Here is a 19217-nt window from a genome sequence, read left to right on the forward strand (position 1 = left end):
CTCCGGCTCACTCTCCAGCCTGGCCCCCAAGATCAGTTGTGTCAACAGTGCTTTCATATCCTCCTGTTGGACCCACCCTTCTCCCTCACCCCCAGTACTTCTGATGTATGTGCCAGCACCCAGCCCTGGAAAACCCCACTACCTGCTTTGCCAGGGCTGCCAAGTACTGTTTGAGGAAGCTTCCCCAACAAAAGTACGTTCTCTAGTGTCGGCAGAGCCCTCAGAGCTGCTTGACAGCCCTTCACGCTTTTCTAACAATTGACTTCCTGCCATGGCCTCCACAGCATCTCCTTCCCGCCCTTTGCCAGTCATCCTCAACCTCAAATACCCTCACTCTCTACCTGCAACCTCGCTTCCTACATTTATTGAGAAAACTGAGGTCGAGTTGAAATGGACTTTCTCCACTTCCCTCTTTCTTACCAAAACTCATCCTGGCTCCTTTTCTTTATGCATCCTTCTCCACTCTCTAGTTTGGAGGGATAAAATGTGCTCCTCTATCTTCAAGACAGACCTATCGACAGCCCTCGGGTTCAGAATCCTATCCCTTCTGCCTTCCTCTGCCTTATGGTATATTCATGTGTGTACATAACTAGTCTCTCTGACCTGGACTGAGTGCACCTCAAGGGCAGGGACTGTTCCTTTCATCTATGTGCTCCCAACATGTGGCACCATGGCGGGCGCACGGTCGGCGCTCCACAACTGTTTTCTCAATTGATGAGTTATGAAGGGACGATGTAGATTGACTTGAGTTCTCTGTCCTTTGTGCATCTACTTAATTGGTTAATAAGTGTGCCACTGGGCAGCAAGACGGATGAAGGGAAGAGTCAAAAGGATTCAATAAGCTCCAGATCCAGGGCTTTGGGTGGAGTTACATGACATTTTTGTGGGAATTTTGGACCCAGAATTGACCTGTCTCTTTATAAAGGGAGTAGCAGAAAGAGCACCAGACTGGGACTAAGAAGGTCTGGCTCAGCTGCTCAGAAGCTGTGTGGCAACGGACAAGTTAATTCACTTCTGGGCTCAATTACTTCTCTAGTACTTTGAGATGGGGTTATTCTGAACATTCAGTGGAGTCGTGGATGTACAAACACAATTGAAATCTGAAGCGCCTCTCCAAAGCAAGCTTGCAGCTTGTTTCTGATGCCACTAATAGCTCTGGAGCTTCTGCTCGTCACCTATACTGCAGCAGCCTCCGGCAGCACAGCCCGTCTTTCCTGTTGCACACAGAGCTTGATTTCATCTCAGCTTCCCATTGTCCACCACGTAAAAGGAAAATATATCAGAAATGTGGAGCTTCTCGCCCTCTAGACGCCCTTCCCCTCTCCTTTTTGGCCTGTGCACGTCTGTGCGGATGACTGGACTTGTCCATAGGGACTACTGCATACAGCCAGCAGGGGGGCGCTGTAAGCCATCCCATCTTCTTGAATTCAAATCCATGGCTGGCTGGGAGGTGTAGGGTAGGCTAAGCCAGAGTACCAGCAAGCCCTACCATTTTAGCAGACTCCTGTGCCTGCGGGCATGTGTATTGGGGTTGGAATGCCTATCTCTTTATCTGCATGGGTGTGGAAATGAATGCTCCTCTGGTTCTAAATGAATGCAGGGGTGTGGGCCTGCAGGAGAACAGCAGGGAGACTAAGTTGTTCCTCTCCCTCCCCTGCCCTGCCCTCCCCTTTCAGAGCTCCCTGAGTTCTTTGGCAATGGGGTCCTAGCAGATTTCTTTGATCCTATCCTCCTTTTTCTCCTTCTGTTTAAGGAGCAGTAATTGGTTACTCCCTGTTACCTTCCACCCCAAAAACTTGAGGGCTTCTCACCAGAGATTTGGGGAAGCCAACACTGATCCAGAAGCAATCAGCTCACACAAGCTCAGTATTGGACCAAAGGTTGTGTGGTATATCAATGATGGGTAATTTATTATGTCAGAGAAAAATGCCACAAGTATCCCTTTTCTAATGGAGTAGGTACACTACAGCAAAAATTGCTGTAAAGTGAATTTCTGGCAAGACCTGTTTCACTTTGAGTTTTTACTTATAAAACCATGGCTATGTTTTGCTAGAAAAAAGAAAAGAAAAAAAGATTGGCTCCAGGTTGTAATTAAACCATGTGTTTTAAAATAAACCACATATTTTTTTTATTGATTTATTTTTGTTGGAGTATAATTGCTTTACAATGGTGTGTTAGTTTCTGCTTTATAACAAAGTGAATCAGCTATACATATATCCACATATCTCTTCCCTCTTGCATCTCCCTCCCTCCCACCCTCCCTATCCCACCCCTCTAGGTGGTCACAAAGCACCAAGCTGATCTCCCCGTGCTACGCAGCTGCTTCCCACTAGCTATCAGTTTTACATTTGGGAGTGTATATATGTCCATGCCACTCTCTCACTTTGTCCCAGCTTACCCTTACCCCTCCCCATATCCTCAAGTCCATTCCCTAGTAGGTCAGAGTCTTTATTCCCGTCCTGCCCCTAGATTCTTCATGACCATTTTTTTTTTTTAGATTCCACATATATTTGTTAGCATACGGTATTTGTTTTTCTCTTTCTGACTTACTTCACTCTGTATGACAGACTCTAGGTCCATCCACCTCACTACAAATAACTCAATTTCATTTCTTTTTATGGCTGAGTAATATTCCATTGTATATATGTGCCACATCTTCTTTATCCGTTCATCTGTTGATGGACACTTAGGTTGCTTCCATGTCCTGGCTATTGTAAATAGAGCTGCGATGAACATTGTAAACCACATATTTTTAAACTACAATAATAGGATAAGAGGGTAGGTCCACATCCTTTCTAAACTATAATGACAACCCTGTGCTGGACCGTCAATTTGCTCCTACCTTTCACAGCTTTACATTCTGCTCTTTGTTTCATTCAATTTTTTATCTACTGAAATCTCCTCCTCGTGAACCTGTATTTATTTAAGAGCTTACTGCCCTATGAGCCCAGCAAACAGGGGTTTTTGAAAACTGGGAGTTTGGTTACTAGGGTTTTTTTTTTTTTCCCCCGAAGCAAAGCTTAGTCCGTGGAATGAACCCTCAGCCCCTTTTCACATACATTGCCTCAACTGATGCTCAAAGCAATTCAGGAAATAGGTAGGGCAAGTAATATCCCCATTTTGCTGATGAGAAAACTAAGGCCGAGAGATGAATTGGCTTTCTCAAGATCACACAGTTAGAAAGTGAGGGCAGGAAATAGAAACTTAATCCTATAATTCTGCTTTAAACAGGCGAATTTTCTGTTTACTAGAAGGCTTTCTAAGAGACTTGTGCTATCAAACCATACACAAGTTGCCCTTCAAATTCTAAGGAAAACAAAATTATGGTAAGTTAAGTATTTCAAATTTTTCCAACGTGTGTATTAGTTTTAGGTTAAATTCATCCTAAGTAGATAGAGCTGTATTTATTTTCTCATGCAGTCTGGAAACTCAGCACACACTTTATAGTACAGTGGAGCTCTTTGTATAGCCTGCGTGTATATTTGAAGGGTTATGGGGACTCATTCAACCATTTGTAATGGTTACAGAGGTGTTTGGTTGTTCTGTTTTTATTTTTGTGGCCAACTATTGGTCATATTTCCAGTTTCATTTGATTTGGGCTTCTTGACCATCCCAATTATAATACTATTATCACAAAAGAAAAGATTTTTCTGGTTTCTGATGTAGTTTTAGGAACATGTTATAGAGAAAAGGGAGATCTGAAAATTCTTCATCAACTTATTTGCCTCTATCTAGCAGACGTCTCTGCTTCATCCTATTTTAATACTTATTAGCATTCCCCAAGGGCAAGGGAAAATACGACATGTTTAAAGACAAAATTACCAATTTCTCTCACCACGATGATCATCAAATTAGTACACTGTGCCTGTATTCCCCCTCCCACCCCTAATTGAATATGCTAGCATTAGGGACTCGTAGCACATTAGAAGTTGTCTACGAGAACCTAGTAAACTGTCCATTGCCCACAGACCAATCAATAAGGCCACTTTAATTGTGGAACAAGAAGGAATCTTCCATCTTTTTAAGGTCTAGGATGTGCTACCCCTTGAAATGCCTTTTGTGACTTAATTTATTAATTCTGTTAAGCGAGTTTCTATTAAATAGTACCTGTTCCAGTGAAAAGATTGGGAAAATTGAGATGAATTGTTCCAGTATCAATGAAAATGAAAATATTTTCTGCCCAGAGTAGCTCTCACTGCCCCTCTTCAAGTGGGTTTGTGCTTCTGTTGTAACTTTCAGGGCATTATTCAATGCAGAGAGGCAATATAAGCTTGGTAGAAGAAGCAGAGGATTTGGTATCACCAAAATTGGCTTCACCAGTTGCTTACTGTGTGAATTCAAGCAAATTCCTTACCCTGTCTATATTTCAGTTTCCTCATCTGTAAGATGCAGCTAATACCCACCTGTTAGGGCTGTTTAGAGGATTAAAGGAGACAGGTTAAATGAGACGGCACTTAGTATGTGTTTGGTGAAAAGAAGGTTATTATTATGTTTCAGAAGAGAAATGTGAATAAACAGGTAGAATGGAGGGCTGCAGAGCCTTGCCTAGCAAGAGTTAAACGTTAGCACTCTGGGAGGTGTCTTTCCAAAAATTTAAACATGCTGACAACAGCCAATGGGATGGGTGTGTGTGTCTTTGCAAACAAAACATGTAGATGCATGTCTTCATGCCTGGGCTGGCTGCTTCAAACACTGATTATAGCTTAAGAACTAGAAAATAAATGTGTTTTCATTTGGGTGTTGAGGGCGAGACTCTGATACTGCTTCTCAGCTATGGCAGACACTGAGAATTTTGGGGGTTCTTTCTTTGGTAGACACCAATCACCTATTATTATTATTATTATTTTTCTTTTGGAAGATGGGAAGGGTCACTGGCTGTGCTGGCGAATTGTAGATGATGCTAACATTATCAAGCTGAACCAGGGCTTCCTGGGCCACCAAATGGATCTGTATATCTGTATAATATGAGTCTTTATCTGCCGACTTTAGACCTACTCTTCACCTGCCGGTGTCCTTTCTCTGTTATTTACTTCTGCAGACAGCGCTAGACCATTAGTGCTGTTACTAGGAGAGTGGACTGTAGGGCTGTACGGATGGCTGTTTCCGTTTGTCGCAATAGAAGGAGCACAGAACTGATGGGGAGGCCCTGATACTCACGCTGCCACTGACCAGCTGTGTGAAATTAGCAAGCCTCATTGACTAGCCGCTTTGTAGCTTGGTGCCCGCCACCTACTTCACAGGTGTATCGTGATGCTCCGAAAGAATGGTGAAAGGAATAGTGTTCTGAAGTTTCTTAAGTAATCTGCCCTTGGGGGGTATCTTCGTTAGTTTCCTGCTTACCACATATTTCATGGCTAGGGAGAGATCCCAGCTACTTAGGCCAGAATCTGTTAAGTTCTTACACCCACTCCGCCCTGGCCTCATAGCTGAGATGGGAACTCCAGCTGAAAAGTAGGGACAAATTGTAGAATTCAAGCCACCTGGTCCCTAGGCTGGAGGTCAGGAATTTCTGCTCCCCTTTTCCCAAAGGCCACAAGGGATGTTTCGGGATGGCAGCAAAGTCTTTTAATCCCATTTTGCCCCTAATGAGACTTGGAAGTGGCCTTCTCAAGGATTCCCATGTGCATATTTAATTCTGTATTTTCATTCATTCCACAATTGTGCTTTTTCCACACAACTATGTTTTGAGGGTCTACTGCACACCAGACACTGCATCTCTCAGAGATACCAGGGCAAACAAAGTCAGTTGAGCTCCCTACCCTCTCAGACTTTCCAGTCTAGTGACAGAAACAGGTGCTGAACATCTCCCAAGATGGTCCGAAGGTATCTTAATCCCCACCTCTCCAGAGGTGAACTCTCATCTTCCACCCAAAACTTCCTCCCCTAAGCTTCCTCATGTCAGTGAAGAGATCCACTCGGTCGCCCAATCAAGAGACTCGGGAGTCCTCCTTCACACCTCCCTGTCTTACCCACCAATTCCAATCTAGCATCAAGTCCTATCATTTTTAGCCTCTGAAATATCTCTTAAATCCATCTTGTCCCTGTCTTCACTGCCATGAACCTAGTTCAGGTCACCATTATTTCTCTCCCAGAGATCACAACCTCCTCACTGGGTTCCCTGTCTCTGGTCTTGCTGCCCCATCCACTCCCTTCCACTTGTGATGTGTCCAGAGGTGATACTGTATGAACTTGAGTTAGTCCCTTTCCCTTTCTGGGCTTCAACTTCTCCATCCTGAACTGGATGACTGCCTAAGTCTGGTGCAGCTCTCTTTTCTGTTGTTCCGTGATCAGATGTTTCTTGCTCGTACTCTAGTGCAGCCATCCAGACTTCCAAAAAAGATATTGATACACCTGGCCCTCTGGCTTCTTGGTGTGTGTATTCATTCATTCATTTCTCCATTCAGCAGACATTTACTGAGCACCCACTGTGTATGAGGCACTGTAGTTAGCACAAGTGATTCAGTGGGAAGTAAGACACAGGCCCTGTCTTAAAGGAGTTCAATCTCTTGTGGGGGGTATGGACACAAAGAGGCAATCTAGCCCATTCTGTGGAGGGGGGTAATCATGAAAGTTTCCCTGGAAGAGCTGATATCTTGGTTGGAGCCTGAATGATAAATAGGAGCTAGCCAGGAGAACAAAGGCATGTACAAAGGCCCTGAGGCAGGATGCTGGGAGAGACTAAAGCTAGACTGGAGAATGGCAGACCAAGTGGGAGGCTGTGGCAACACTCTAGGGGAGAGACAAGGAAGTCCTAAACTAAGACCATGGAGGCAGAGAAAAACGGACAGGTTTCAGTTATATTTTCAAGGTGGAATTGACAGTCCTTGCTGGTGAATTGGATGTAGAAGATGAGGGAAAGAGAGAGGTCATGGAGGACCCTTGGGTTTTTGGCTTTATCAGCTTTGTAGATGGACTGCTATTTACAGAGTTAGTTCCATTAACTCAGGAGGAAGCATCTGGTTTGGGGAATGAGGCTGGGGAAAAGATGATTGGTTCAGCTTTAGTCTTGTTGAGTTTGAGTTGGAATATCCAGGTGAAGAGGTCTGGTAAGCCATTGGCTATAAGGATCTGACACATTGAGAAGAGGAATCTGGTCTGGAGGTTCAGACTGGGGAGTCATTAGCTTGTAGATGAGGTCCCTTTGAGGAGAATGAGCAGACCCTGAAGAGCTGAGTGCCCAAGAGATCCAGGACATCAGTGCTAAGAGGGGAAATACTCTCCCAGATGTGGAGTGCCCATTCATTCCTGGGCACTCATCTCTGCCCCAAAGAGAGTTTCACAGTGTTGTCTGTGCATTGCCCACTTATACTTAAGGAGCATTAAGTACCCAATTATAACGTCTCCATTGTACCATAAACATGCCTTAAAGAAGAGAGGAAACAGATACGTTCATACTATCTCCCAGGTGTGTTACATTCACTGACTCAAATGCTCCCAATAACCCTACACTAGAGCTATTATTTCTTGGAGCCCTTAGAAACTCAGAGTGGTTAAGTCACTTGCCCAAGGTCACATAGCTATTAAATGGCACTAAGATCTGACTCCAGGTCTGTCCTACTCTAGAGCCTGCACCATGGTACCACGTAACAGCACTCCACCACATCCTGCAGTATAGCCAGGTCCTTAAGAAAGCCTGTGCACACCGCTTTTCCCTTCTGTGCTTCATAAATATCATTTGCATCCCCTAGCTTAACACTTTGCTCTCCATTAAAATACAAATCCCCTGGGGAGAAGTAAAGCTCTAAGTTGTTGTCAGTCATTTATGCCTCAGTGGGAATGAATTTCAGATTCTTCCTTAAGAACAAATTTTAATTTTATGGGAGAAGGACACTGGAACCTTGAGGGAGGGATAAAAAGGCAGAAATGGGCTTCGTAATGAAAAGTCATTCCCCTCTTAGTTTCATAGTTCTACATGGTTGGAGGCATGTGCTGTTAAGGTTCTTAGATGTTATTTCTGCATATGTGTACTGCTTCATATGCAGGCCCATTTCTGGGTCAGCTAACCCAGTAATCTGGGGCTGGGGTTCGGGTGTGGTCTGATCGAAGGTGAAATTAAACTACACACTGGGGATTTCCCTGGTGGTGCAGTGGTTAAGAAGCCACCTGCCAATGCAGGGGACACAGGTTCGAGCCGTGGTCCAGGAAGATCCCGCATGCTGCAGAGCAACTAAGCCCGTGCACCACAACTACTGAGCCTGTGCTCTAGAGCCCGCGAGCCGCAACTGCTGAGCCCGCGAGCCGCAACTACTGAAACCCGCGCACCTAGAGCCCGTGCTCCACAACAAGAGAAGCCACCACAATGAGAAGGCCACGCACCACAACGAAGAGTAGCCCCCGCTTGCCGCAACTAGAGAAAGCCCGCGTGCAGCAACGAAGACCCAACACAGCCGAAATAAATAAATTTATATATAGTTTTAAAAAGCCAGCGTTGTCCCAAGCACTATCTAAAAAAGAACCACTACACGCTGATCCCAAGCCACTGTGGTCAGCAGGAGGCAGCCAGCCTGGGCCTTAGGCTCAAGTCCCAGCTCACTCTCTTGAGAATTAGACCCTGATGTGCATATTTAAAATACCGAGCAGATGGAGGCAGGAGAGCTTGTTGGAAAGACTTGGAGGAGTCCCTTCTGCCCTGTCTGGGTCTATTTGCCAAAATAAATGACATGTATCAGGGCAGGGCATTGGTCCAAGCCCATTGAAATTCTGCTAGCAGTCCAAACAGTGATGATGTTTCAGATTGGTTCTGTGAAATGATCAGTTAGGAAGAGAGAAATGATGTGTGAGCATCTGGCTACTGCAGCCTACTGATGGGGACAGTCCCAGGGGCGGGCCTGGGGTGAGGGGTGGGCAGCCTCAAGGACCCCCCCCCAGGACATCTGCCACTGGCAAACAGGGAGAGAGCCACACGCTGGCAACGGGTGGTCTAGTTTGAGTCCCATGCTGTTCCTCACTAGCTACGTGACCTAAACAAGTCCTTCCCGTTCTCTCGGCCTCCTTTTTTCCCCGTGTGTATAAAATAGAGCCTGGATGGAACGGTCTCTAAGGACCCTTCTTGCTCCAACATTCCGTGACTTCTCTGACACCGGTTTGATTTCTTTTTCTCTGTAGTGGGAGAGGGAGAGGCCCACCCACCCACCTGCTTATCTGTAGCCTCTGTGTTCTCACACTGCCCTCTGCTGGCCGTTATGAAAAGTGCCACCGATAGCTTGTTTGGAGGAAAACAAGCGAACAAACCAAAAAAAGCACTTCATCACTGATTTAGTATTAAGCGTCAGCAGTCCACTGGGCAGGGTGACAGAAAGCCTGTGCATTGGAGACGAGGGAAAAGATCATACAGCTATAGGCACAGAGTAAGCATAGCTAGAGATGGCTGACAGAACAGCCCAAGAAAGAAATGTCTCTCTCAATTTTTTTTTTTGGCCATCTTCGTCTGTTCACGGTGCTCTGTGCCACTGTATGAAAGAAAGGACCTCAGTGGATAGGAAGCCTCCTTGTCTCGTATCCTAGGACTGCAGGCTCCAGAAGGGCCTGGTACCACACTAAAGAGAAAGTTCTGGGCCAACAGCGCCTCAGAGGCCTTAAGACATCCCGCAGGCCCTGCTTCTGTCTGAGAGGGTTCTAGCCGGGACCAGCCCAGAAGTACACCTTCCTCCAAGGGGTACCGTTTCAAATGCCCCTTTGGAAAAAGAATTCGAATTCAAAGAATCCATGAGCTCTTTCAGAGACTCACTTTAAGCTCTCTGACTGGAACGGAGGAGTCATCTGTGTGGCTATGGTAAATTCAGCCTGCCCTCCCAGCCAAGAGAGAGGGAGCGGGCCGTGGAAGCCTGCCTTTTCTGGATGGAATCAGATTTCCTGTTAAATCCAGCCAGAGAATTGCCTCACTCCTATGTCTCTTTGCTTATTCTTGCTGAGTGTGCACTCACAAAGGCAAGAGACCAGGTCTGGAGTGTGCCAGCCCCTATGCCCACACCAGGCACTGCTCGGGCTCTAGTGATGTGAGCGAGATGGGAATTGGGCCACGCCACAGTCTGCCCTCTCAGTAGCTGTTCAACGGTTTATCATGCTCTCACCTCCCCTCCCTTGATGCGCGAAAGCTTTGGGCAGGGCTCAGATTTGGGTCAAGCATTCAGTGCCCTGACTGCATCTCCTTTGCTAGTAATAACATGGTCTCGCCAAACCTATCGTGCCTCTCATCCTCCCACCAACCAGTCCTTTCCTCCCCCAACAGCTGGTTCTTATCTGTCTCCCTTGTTCCAGCCTCAGGCAGGCTGCCCTGGCCTCATCCTCTCTCTCTCTCTCTCTCTCTCTCTCTCTCTCTCTCTCTCTCTCTCTCTCTCACACACACACACACACACACACACACACACACACACACACACACACACACACACACAAGCGCGCACGCGCACATGCGTGGGTTCTCCTGAACACTTGTTGATGAGTTTCAGCCCTGAAACACTGCCTTCCTCCCATCCCTCCTGTGTCCCCAAACCTCTAAGGGTTCCCTGTTTCCTGCCACATCAAGTCTTCAACTTCCCTGCCTTGCTTTCCAGGCCTACTTCAGCTGGGGCCCACTCAGCCTTTCCAGTGTGGCCCATGACTCCCCTGAGCCGTGGACAGAATGTAAGCATTCCACAAACCCTCCATGGCCAGCCCTGCCTTTGTGTTCCCGCAGCACTTCTGCTCCATTCCGGACTTGAACTGTTTGCAATGGTTTTGTGTACATTAGTCTTGAAAGCTAGGCCCACATTTTAGACTTCTTTGTTAATCCTCAACCACAACCCAGCACTATTTTTTTAAGTGTTGTTCTTTTACTTTTTAGTTGTGTGTGTGTGTGTGTGTGTGTATACAGCGAAAATTTATAAGAGTAATAAATAAGAGAATCATTGTAAACAGAAGTCCAACCAACAGGAGGTAAGAGCATAAAAAGCAAAAGTTAACCTCCCACCCCATCATTCTCAGAAATAAGCCTGTTAAGCATTCTGCAGCCTAGCACCCTCTGTAGGTTGCGTGTTACGGGTCGGGAAAGTTTGATTGGTGGGTGGCAGCCGCAGAGAATTGCATCTCCTTGGGAAGAGCATCTTTTACTTCTTTGCAAGAGTCCCGGGTCTTCGTGGGCCTGATTGACATTTGCGTCTCCAGTACGTGAGTCTAACCACTGCATAAAGCATCTGTCCTCTTCTCAGCCCTTTCAAAAGTAAATCTTGAAGGTGAATATTAAAGGGCATGTTTAATGGACTTTTCTCAGAATTTTGCACAGGTTTGTAGGAAATTGCGGACAGTCGGTAAAAGGGGCTAAGGGGCAGAGATGGAAGTGTTTATGAAAACAGGCTTTCTACCTGATACGGTGTTGTGTTCTCTGAGAGTTAATGCACATTACTAATGGTTTTCATTTTTCTGCCAAGAAAATTCAGTCCCTTCTGGGATTTGTTCTAAACAGACTAGCCGGCCTCTGTTGCACCCACTGGGGTTAATTCTCTATCTCGGTCAGCTAGAAAATGTCAGCCTGAACTCTCAGATTTAATTGTTACAGACACTTTATCACCAGGGCATTCAAAATCCTCAGGCTTCTCCCTCTTGCTATCATCATTGATACTTAATGGATATTCTCAGGCTTCTTGGATTTTACACATTCAACACTGTACAGGTGGCGGGGGCGCAGGGGCATAGAGAGGGAGCAGATAAACAATGTGTGTGTGTTCGCTGTGAGTGTCTGTTTCTAGTTGCAGTGCTGGGGTTCTGGGAACTGCCGTCAAAGATAAGCTGACAGGTTGGTCAACCGTGGGTTTCTGGGTTCTCCTCCCTCTGGCCCACCGAGGCAGTGTTCTCCAGGCACAGCCATTTCCGGGCTTCACTGCAAGCATGCGGTTGGCCATTTGGACATGGGTTCGAAGACGTCCTGATGCTCTCCAGAGTTCTGTTCTTTCACTCTTCTGATGGCCTAGCATTAACTAGGAAGAGGACAATATTATCCAGCCTGAATAACTAATCTCCTAAGAAGTACAAAGTTGAAGGATCTTGGCGCACATGAATCTTATTAAATGTGCTTATAAAATATGTTCTATCCAAATAAGCTTAGCGGCCCCTAAAATAGCCTGTTCTGATCCGTGTCTGGAACTTTGACATGCTTCATAGGTCTCTAAGCCAAAATTATTTAGTGAAGTGATGACAGTGTTCTTTGTGCATGGGAAAATGGGAAGCGGGGATGGTAAGTCCTCTGTTGACTAATCGTACTCCTTCTGTCCATCTTAGGGGCGACCAGGACCAATTGGAATTCAAGGTCCAGTGGGTCCTCAAGGATTTCCTGGCCCTAGTGGTTTATCAGGGTTGAAAGGAGAAAGGGGCTCCCCAGGACCTCTGGGACCGTATGGACCAAAAGGAGATAAGGTAAGAACACCAAAGCTTGATTTTTCCTTTGACTCATGGGCTGTGAGTGTGAAGGTAAAAGGTTCTAAATCTCAGTTCTGTTTATTTATGGAAAGGATACTAATCCCAGATACCTTGGTGCCAGGCTACATACTTTAATAAGAGACAGGCTGGGTGTTGTGCTGCTACAGCCCATTTTTGGAGAGATTCCCATAGCCAGCAAGTCAGAAAGTGCATGTATAAGCTATTTGCTAGACAAGTGGGCTGACCGTGGTGGGAAGTCATGTGGGTTTGAACTGGGCACGGGTCAGGAGGCCAATCAACAGGGCAGCAAAGGAATCCAAGCAAGGGGAACGGGATGCAAGGGGTCAGATGCTTGGAAGCCAGCTGGGCCACAAATATAGGGAAAGAGAGGCAAGAAAGATTGGTCATGTCATGGTGGCTGGCTGACTGAGGTTAGCAGTTCAGTTTATGTTATCTGCCGATTTTAATCACCTCCTATTCACCCCATTGGTGAGGGAGGGATTCCTGCTCTAGGGTCCTGGGGATGGCCGAAGATATGACACCTGACATTGGACAGAAGAGATCAACAACAGGTTTATTAGTCACATACACTCACAGCACAGGGGAGGAGGACATCACACCCCATGCAGGGCCACACAGGGCTTGCGCTCTGGAACAGAATGGGCCACAAGGGGCTGTGAGAAGCAGACTTTTGTCATGTCAACAGGGTGAGTGCCCCTTGATTCTCGAGGGAGAGTATGACTGGCTTGTTTGAAAAATTCAGTGGGCCAGCAGGGGACGGAAACCCACTACTCAGGAATAAGCGAGAACTGCACCTGGTCTATTTAATAAGAAGGGTCGTTTGCCCAAGAGACCTTATCTTCAGAAGCAGAGTGGAGAAATGAACTTTTGCTTAGGCCATTTGAGGCCCTCCCAGTTTTCCCAGATGTCAAGGCAGCATGTAATATTGAGCCTTATTTTTAGGTCTTACACCACGTTGTCTAAGACAAGAACTGTCCGAGACCTTAGGTAGAGGCTAGTGATTGCTTGGAAGTGGAATAGGGAGCAAGGTGATGCAATGTGGGGAGGGAGGTACAAAATACTTCTTAACGACTTAGGTCATGAATCACATGAACAAACCCACTTCATCTAATGGAGATCAGTTATATCATCTCTTACATTCCTCTCCCTCCTCCTTTTCTTAGGGTCCCATGGGAGTTCCTGGCTTTCTTGGCATCAATGGGATTCCGGTGAGTGTGTTCATAGAAGCATTTTTGAAATTTATTTTATTGAAGTATAGTTGATTTACAATGTTGTGTTAGCTTCTGGTGTACAGCAAAATGATTCAGTTATACATATATATACATTTTTTCCATATTCTTTTCCATGATGGTTTATCACAGGATACTGAATATAGTTCCCTGTGCTATACAGTAGGACCTTGTTGTTTATCCACTGCACAGAGGCATTTTTAATACAACCTCTAGGTTCTGCCTCATAGCTCAAGCACTTTGGCCTTAACAACATCCTGTCTCAGGCACACGTGCTCAGGGTCAAGTGTTGAGATGTGCGTGGTAAGGCTTAAAGGGCAGTGCTCATCCACAGTTTCCTTGGGATTCAGTTACGGGCAGAGCTAAACCATATGGTTGGGGGATGCAGAGACATGTGCAGGCATAAAAGACCATCAGTATCTTAGACAAAGTGACTTAGGTCTTATGGCTTGAGGGGAGCTTTCACTGGGGATGAGGGACTGGTGTGAAGATAGTGCCACATTAGAGCACATACATCCTCATTATAAGAAAATTAAGGGGGTTCATGAAATTAGATAGAAAAATACTTAGTGATACCTTAATACATTTAATTTTAATAATTTCTTTCTTCAGCCTTATTTCAGAGTGAATTTCCCTTTAATTGTTTTTTTTCTTTTTGACTCTTAAATACAATTTTTAAAGGTTGCTTTTTATTTACAGTTATTACAGCACATTGGCTATATTGCCTGTGTTGTACAATACATCCTTGAGCCTGTCTTACACCCAATAGTTTGTACCTCCCGCTCCCCCATCCCCTATAGTGCCCCTCCCTTCCCCCACCAGTAACCACTAGTTTGTTCTCTGTATCTGTGAGTCTGCTTCCTTTTTGTTATATTCACTAGTTTGTTGTATTTTTTAGATTCCACATATAATTGACATCGTAAAGTATTTGTCTTTCTCTGTCTGCCTTATTTCACTTAGCATAACACCCTGCAAGTCCATCCATGTTGCTTTAAATGGCAAAGTTTCGGTCTTTTTTATGGCTGAGTGGTATTCCATTGTGGTATATATATATATATCACGTCTTCTTTATCCATTCATCTGTTGATGGACACTTAGGTTGCTTCCATATCTTGGCAATTGTAAATAATGCTGCTATGAACATTGGGGTGTATGTATCTTTTTGAATTAGTGTTTTTGTTTTTTTCGGATATATACCCAGGAGTGGAATTGCTGGGTCATATGATAGTTCTATTTTTATTTTTTTGAGAAACCTCCGTACCGTTTTCCACAGTGGCTGCACGAGTTTACATTCCCACCAACAGTGTAGGAGGGTTCCCTTTTCTCTACATCCTTGTCAACATTTGTTATTTGTGTTCTTTTTGAGGATAGCCATTCTGATAGATGTGAGGTCATACCTCATTGTGGTTTTGATTTGCATTTCCTGATGATTAGTGATGTTGAGCATTTTTTCATGTGCCTGTTGGCCATCTGCATTTCTTCTTTGGAAAAATGTCTATTCAGTTCTTCTGCCCATTTTTTAATTGGGTTGTTTGTTCTTTTGATATTGAGTTGTATGAGCTGTTTATATATGTTGGATATTACCCCCTTATCAGTCATATCATTTTCAAATATCTTCTCCCATTTGTTAGCTTGTTTGTTTGCTTTGTTGATGGTTTTTACAAAGTGGCTACTCCTAAGGTCACTTGGAGACAGCCTCTTCCATTCATCCTGAGGAACTGGCTTTGCTAGAGATAAGTGGGGAGTCTGGAGCTTGCAGACATCTCCTTTTCCCATTCCATCCAGCTCAATCCCTTAGTTTCTCCATTTTCACCCAATATCCCTACTTATCCTGCCACTGGAGGTTGCATGGTAACATTTCTCCAGCCTCTAAGATACAGTATTTGGAACTTACTGCTATCACTTTTTAGTTATATCCTTCAGCACTTCTCTATATATTTAATCTTTAGCCTGGACTGTGTTTGCCTCTAGCAGTGGTTTTCAACCTTAAGAGAAGAACCAAATCTTGTGTAGAAGCTCAGCATATATAGAACAGGAAAAAATGGAGCTCCTCCATTTGAGGGAAGTCCTACCTCCTGCCTTTATCTTTCAAACAACCTCTAAGGAGTTCTTTTGAACCATATCAAAGCAGTTTGGTAAACTCTTGACTTAACAGCTTCTTGTGTTACACTACATAATCATCTAGTATCAGCTAAGGGGGTTCGAATTTCTTTGTGCCAATCTATAGGAATTTCTTGAGTACCCGCTATGTGCTGGCACTCTACTATGGGAATACAAAAAAAGGCATATGGCTCTGCCCTCAAAGGTATTATCATCTGATTCACTTTTTCCCCAGATCTCATATACATTTGTGGATTTAGAGAATAGAAGGCTCACTTACCTTGTATTTGTTATACGTATCAACAAATCGGCCATCATATTTCTGCCTGTTATTCAACTGCAGAGTCTGAAAAATGCCCAGGAAGGGGCCAGTGGGGAAATAAGTGGATGGGGTTGGCCACCCTTTTACGCCATCCCCTGGCATTTTCTCATGTCTGTGTTCTATGACCACGTCGTCCAGAGTCTCCACTCAGAATGTGTATCTTGTGGGAACCAATGGGTGAGGGAAACTAGCAAACTGGAGGCCACCTCTTCCATTCATCCTGCAGAGCTGGCTTCACCAGAGATGAGTGGAGGATTTGAAGCTCGCAACAGTACTATACCCTTCCTCCTGTAGTCTCTTTTTAATGGGGGCTGGAAGGAAATGAATCCTGTGAAGCAGAGGCTGATTCCAGTTCTGAGCTGGAGCCCACCCCAGAGTCCAGCTGGACACTTCTGCCTCCAACTTGTGGCCAACAGAGCCAGAGGGCTTCTAGAAATTGACCACTTCTCTTTGAGGGCTTCGTTGCTTGGGAGAATGAGTCGCAGCTGTCCAGATTCCTCCAAATGAGTGCGCTGCTCCCAGTAGAAGTCCCCACTCCCTTGGCCCGTAGCTTGGCCCTTCCCTTGACCTAAGGTTGCACATTTTTTCTTTTGACTTTCAATCGCTTTAGCTTCAGGCTCCAAGCCTCACTTACTCTAAGAAATTATCATCCCCTGTTCCCTCCCTCTCTTCCAGCTATTCATGATGTATTAATGAGCACCTCCTGTTGACAGCTTACCTCTCCTTTCCATCTCTATTCTTCCAGGAGTCTTTGGCGTCTGTCCCACACGCTCTAGCTCCTTATTACATATGGTGCATGGTATTTATTGACTGTCTTGTACGATAGCCGTATCTAGCTCCTTGAAAGCACGGAGTCTGTCTTCTGCTCCTCTCAGAGGCCTCAGAGACCCCAGGGCTAAATTCAGCATAGAGCAGGAACTCCAGAAATATTGGGGGGACTGAGTCCAACCTCTAATGCCTATAGAAGCAGCAGTTCTCAGACTGGCAAGACTCCCTCAGACAGAGGAAAACACAGATACCCTCAGCCCAGTCAGACTTATGATTTTGCCCAACTCTCAGCAGCACTTTATTAAGCCATTTGGCTAAAACCAACAGCTTCCCCAAAACACATCTTACTAAACTGGATCACTGCACAAATCTGGTTTCCCCTCTTGATATTGGCGGACTGCTCACATCTGTGTCACTGGTTTTGGTCCCAGAACTCCATCTTTGCTGTCATGTAGACACTTTCCACATGAATGAGCAAGAGCATCCAAGTCTGTGCACTAAGGGGCACGGCCACCAGTTGAGAGTGAACAAGCAAGCAGTCATAAAGATATTCAACATTAAAACAACGTGGACGAGGGCCGGTAGGGCTGTGGCTTTTAATGATATCACAGCTGTGAGTTGGGCTGTTGGCACCCACGAGAAATGTAGGTTGAGCCAATGTTTTCAGTTCAAATAAGTTGGAAGCAGAAGTCTTCAAGTTGTCCTTTGCAATTTATGTTTAGCTTTTCCCGTGGAGTCAATCTCAAACATTTCCCCGCCTAGAGACTCATAAATGAACACACGAGGTTTGTATCTTCAAAGTGACCACGTACCACTCACCAAATGGAAACTTTTCCTTTGCACTCTGGGTTCTGAGGAACAGTGCTTTTCTGGAATACAGCAGATCCACCTATTCTGTGTGTTCAATCCCCTGTGATTATATAGAACCGTGGTTTTCTCCCTCAAAGAGCTGCATTCCCTTGGAGAGCTGGCACACACATATGTAAAGTCATTATCTCTACCCAGAAAGGGCAAAACCAAGGTCCCAGGGCTAAGGAACATCCCTAGTACTGAGCCAGCCTGTTGTCTTGTCTTAACTCATCTCTGTTACCCAGTTGAGAGATAACCCCTAGCAAACTTGGCCGGGACATTTAAAAATGGTGATTAGGATCCCAGGAAGAAATAGACACTCCACCTGAAGGGGTCGACTAAATAGAGTTAAGTGAAGGGCTTATTTAAAGGATGCAAGCGGGGTTAAGGGAAACAACAGTGCAGGGTGAAGCAACCAGCACAAAGCTGTTACCACCCCTAGTCCCAAAGGGGAAAGGAGGAATGGTAATACTGGAACCCTGTAAGACCTGGAGCCATGGAATAACAGTTGCCCAGTGGGAGCTAAGATTATAGAGAAATGTGGCCACTGCCAGAAATATAGCCAAGGAGGGAGGGCATGGGAGAAATAAACAATCTGTGCTCGTCCTTCTCGTGCTCTCCCATCTCCTGCTTGTGCCTCCCAGTGACCAAATATAATTGGAAGACAGAGGGAAAGGGAGCCTAGACAGTACCATCCGTGAAGGTCAGCCTCCCAAGGCACAGATCTAGGGAAGGTAGAGTGTAGATCTTCAGGGCAAACAGGAATAGCCATCTCATTTGGTAATAAGATGTTGATGACTCTAGTAAGCTGTCTCAGTTTCCCCAGTGCAAATAAAACTCCTCACCTGAGTCCGGAGAGGCACAGCTTATAACAGATTTATTGCAAAGATATGTTTATTGACCACTCCTCTGGACTCTGCATTCCATAAGTCCAGCAGTCTAGACTCATACTCTTGCATTAACATATCATCTATCTCCTACAACTATAATAGCAATGACAATGAAACAGAATTCTGTGGCGCATTCTCACAATAAGCATTTGACAAAAGGTTGCTTCCTCTAATAATTTGAAAAGTTGATTTTTGAACACATGGCATGTTTCCCTCAAATCATTAAATATATACACATATATATTATACATATATGTATATACTTTTTAAAGCCAAATATATATTTTATATATATTTTAAAGCCAAAAAATATATATGTATATACATGTATATATATATGTGTATGTATGTGTGTGTGTGTGTGTGTGTGTGTGTGTGTGTGTGTGTGTGTATATATGGCTTTTAAAAGTGTGTATGGGAGGGTGGGAGTCTACCTTTTATTGACCCATCTAGATTTTTGGTCTTTCAGGTCATCTCTTTGTTCCATACCCAACACACAACCTGCTTTTGATAGATTGAAAAAGATATATTTCCTAAAAAGAGGTAGATTCTGTGCACCAAGAAAGCACAGAATTATTGAATTCAGACACCAACTGTATGTGAATGATTACTGATTCCCCAGCAAAACAACTGCCTCAGTAATGAGTA

General features: G+C 44.9%; 1 protein-coding gene across 1 annotated transcript in view; it reads left to right on the top strand.

Moving 5' to 3' along the window:
- Positions 1-19217, top strand: part of COL4A6 (collagen type IV alpha 6 chain) — a 159511-nt gene that overhangs the window by 80164 nt on the left and 60130 nt on the right. The window contains exons 3-4 of the mRNA XM_069540335.1: positions 12253-12387; positions 13575-13619. Coding sequence (XP_069396436.1) covers positions 12253-12387; positions 13575-13619 — 180 coding nt within the window. The remainder of the gene's footprint in view (positions 1-12252; positions 12388-13574; positions 13620-19217) is intronic.

The sequence above is a fragment of the Delphinus delphis genome, chromosome X, assembly GCF_949987515.2.
Source record: "Delphinus delphis chromosome X, mDelDel1.2, whole genome shotgun sequence".
Lineage (NCBI taxonomy): Eukaryota > Metazoa > Chordata > Mammalia > Artiodactyla > Delphinidae > Delphinus > Delphinus delphis.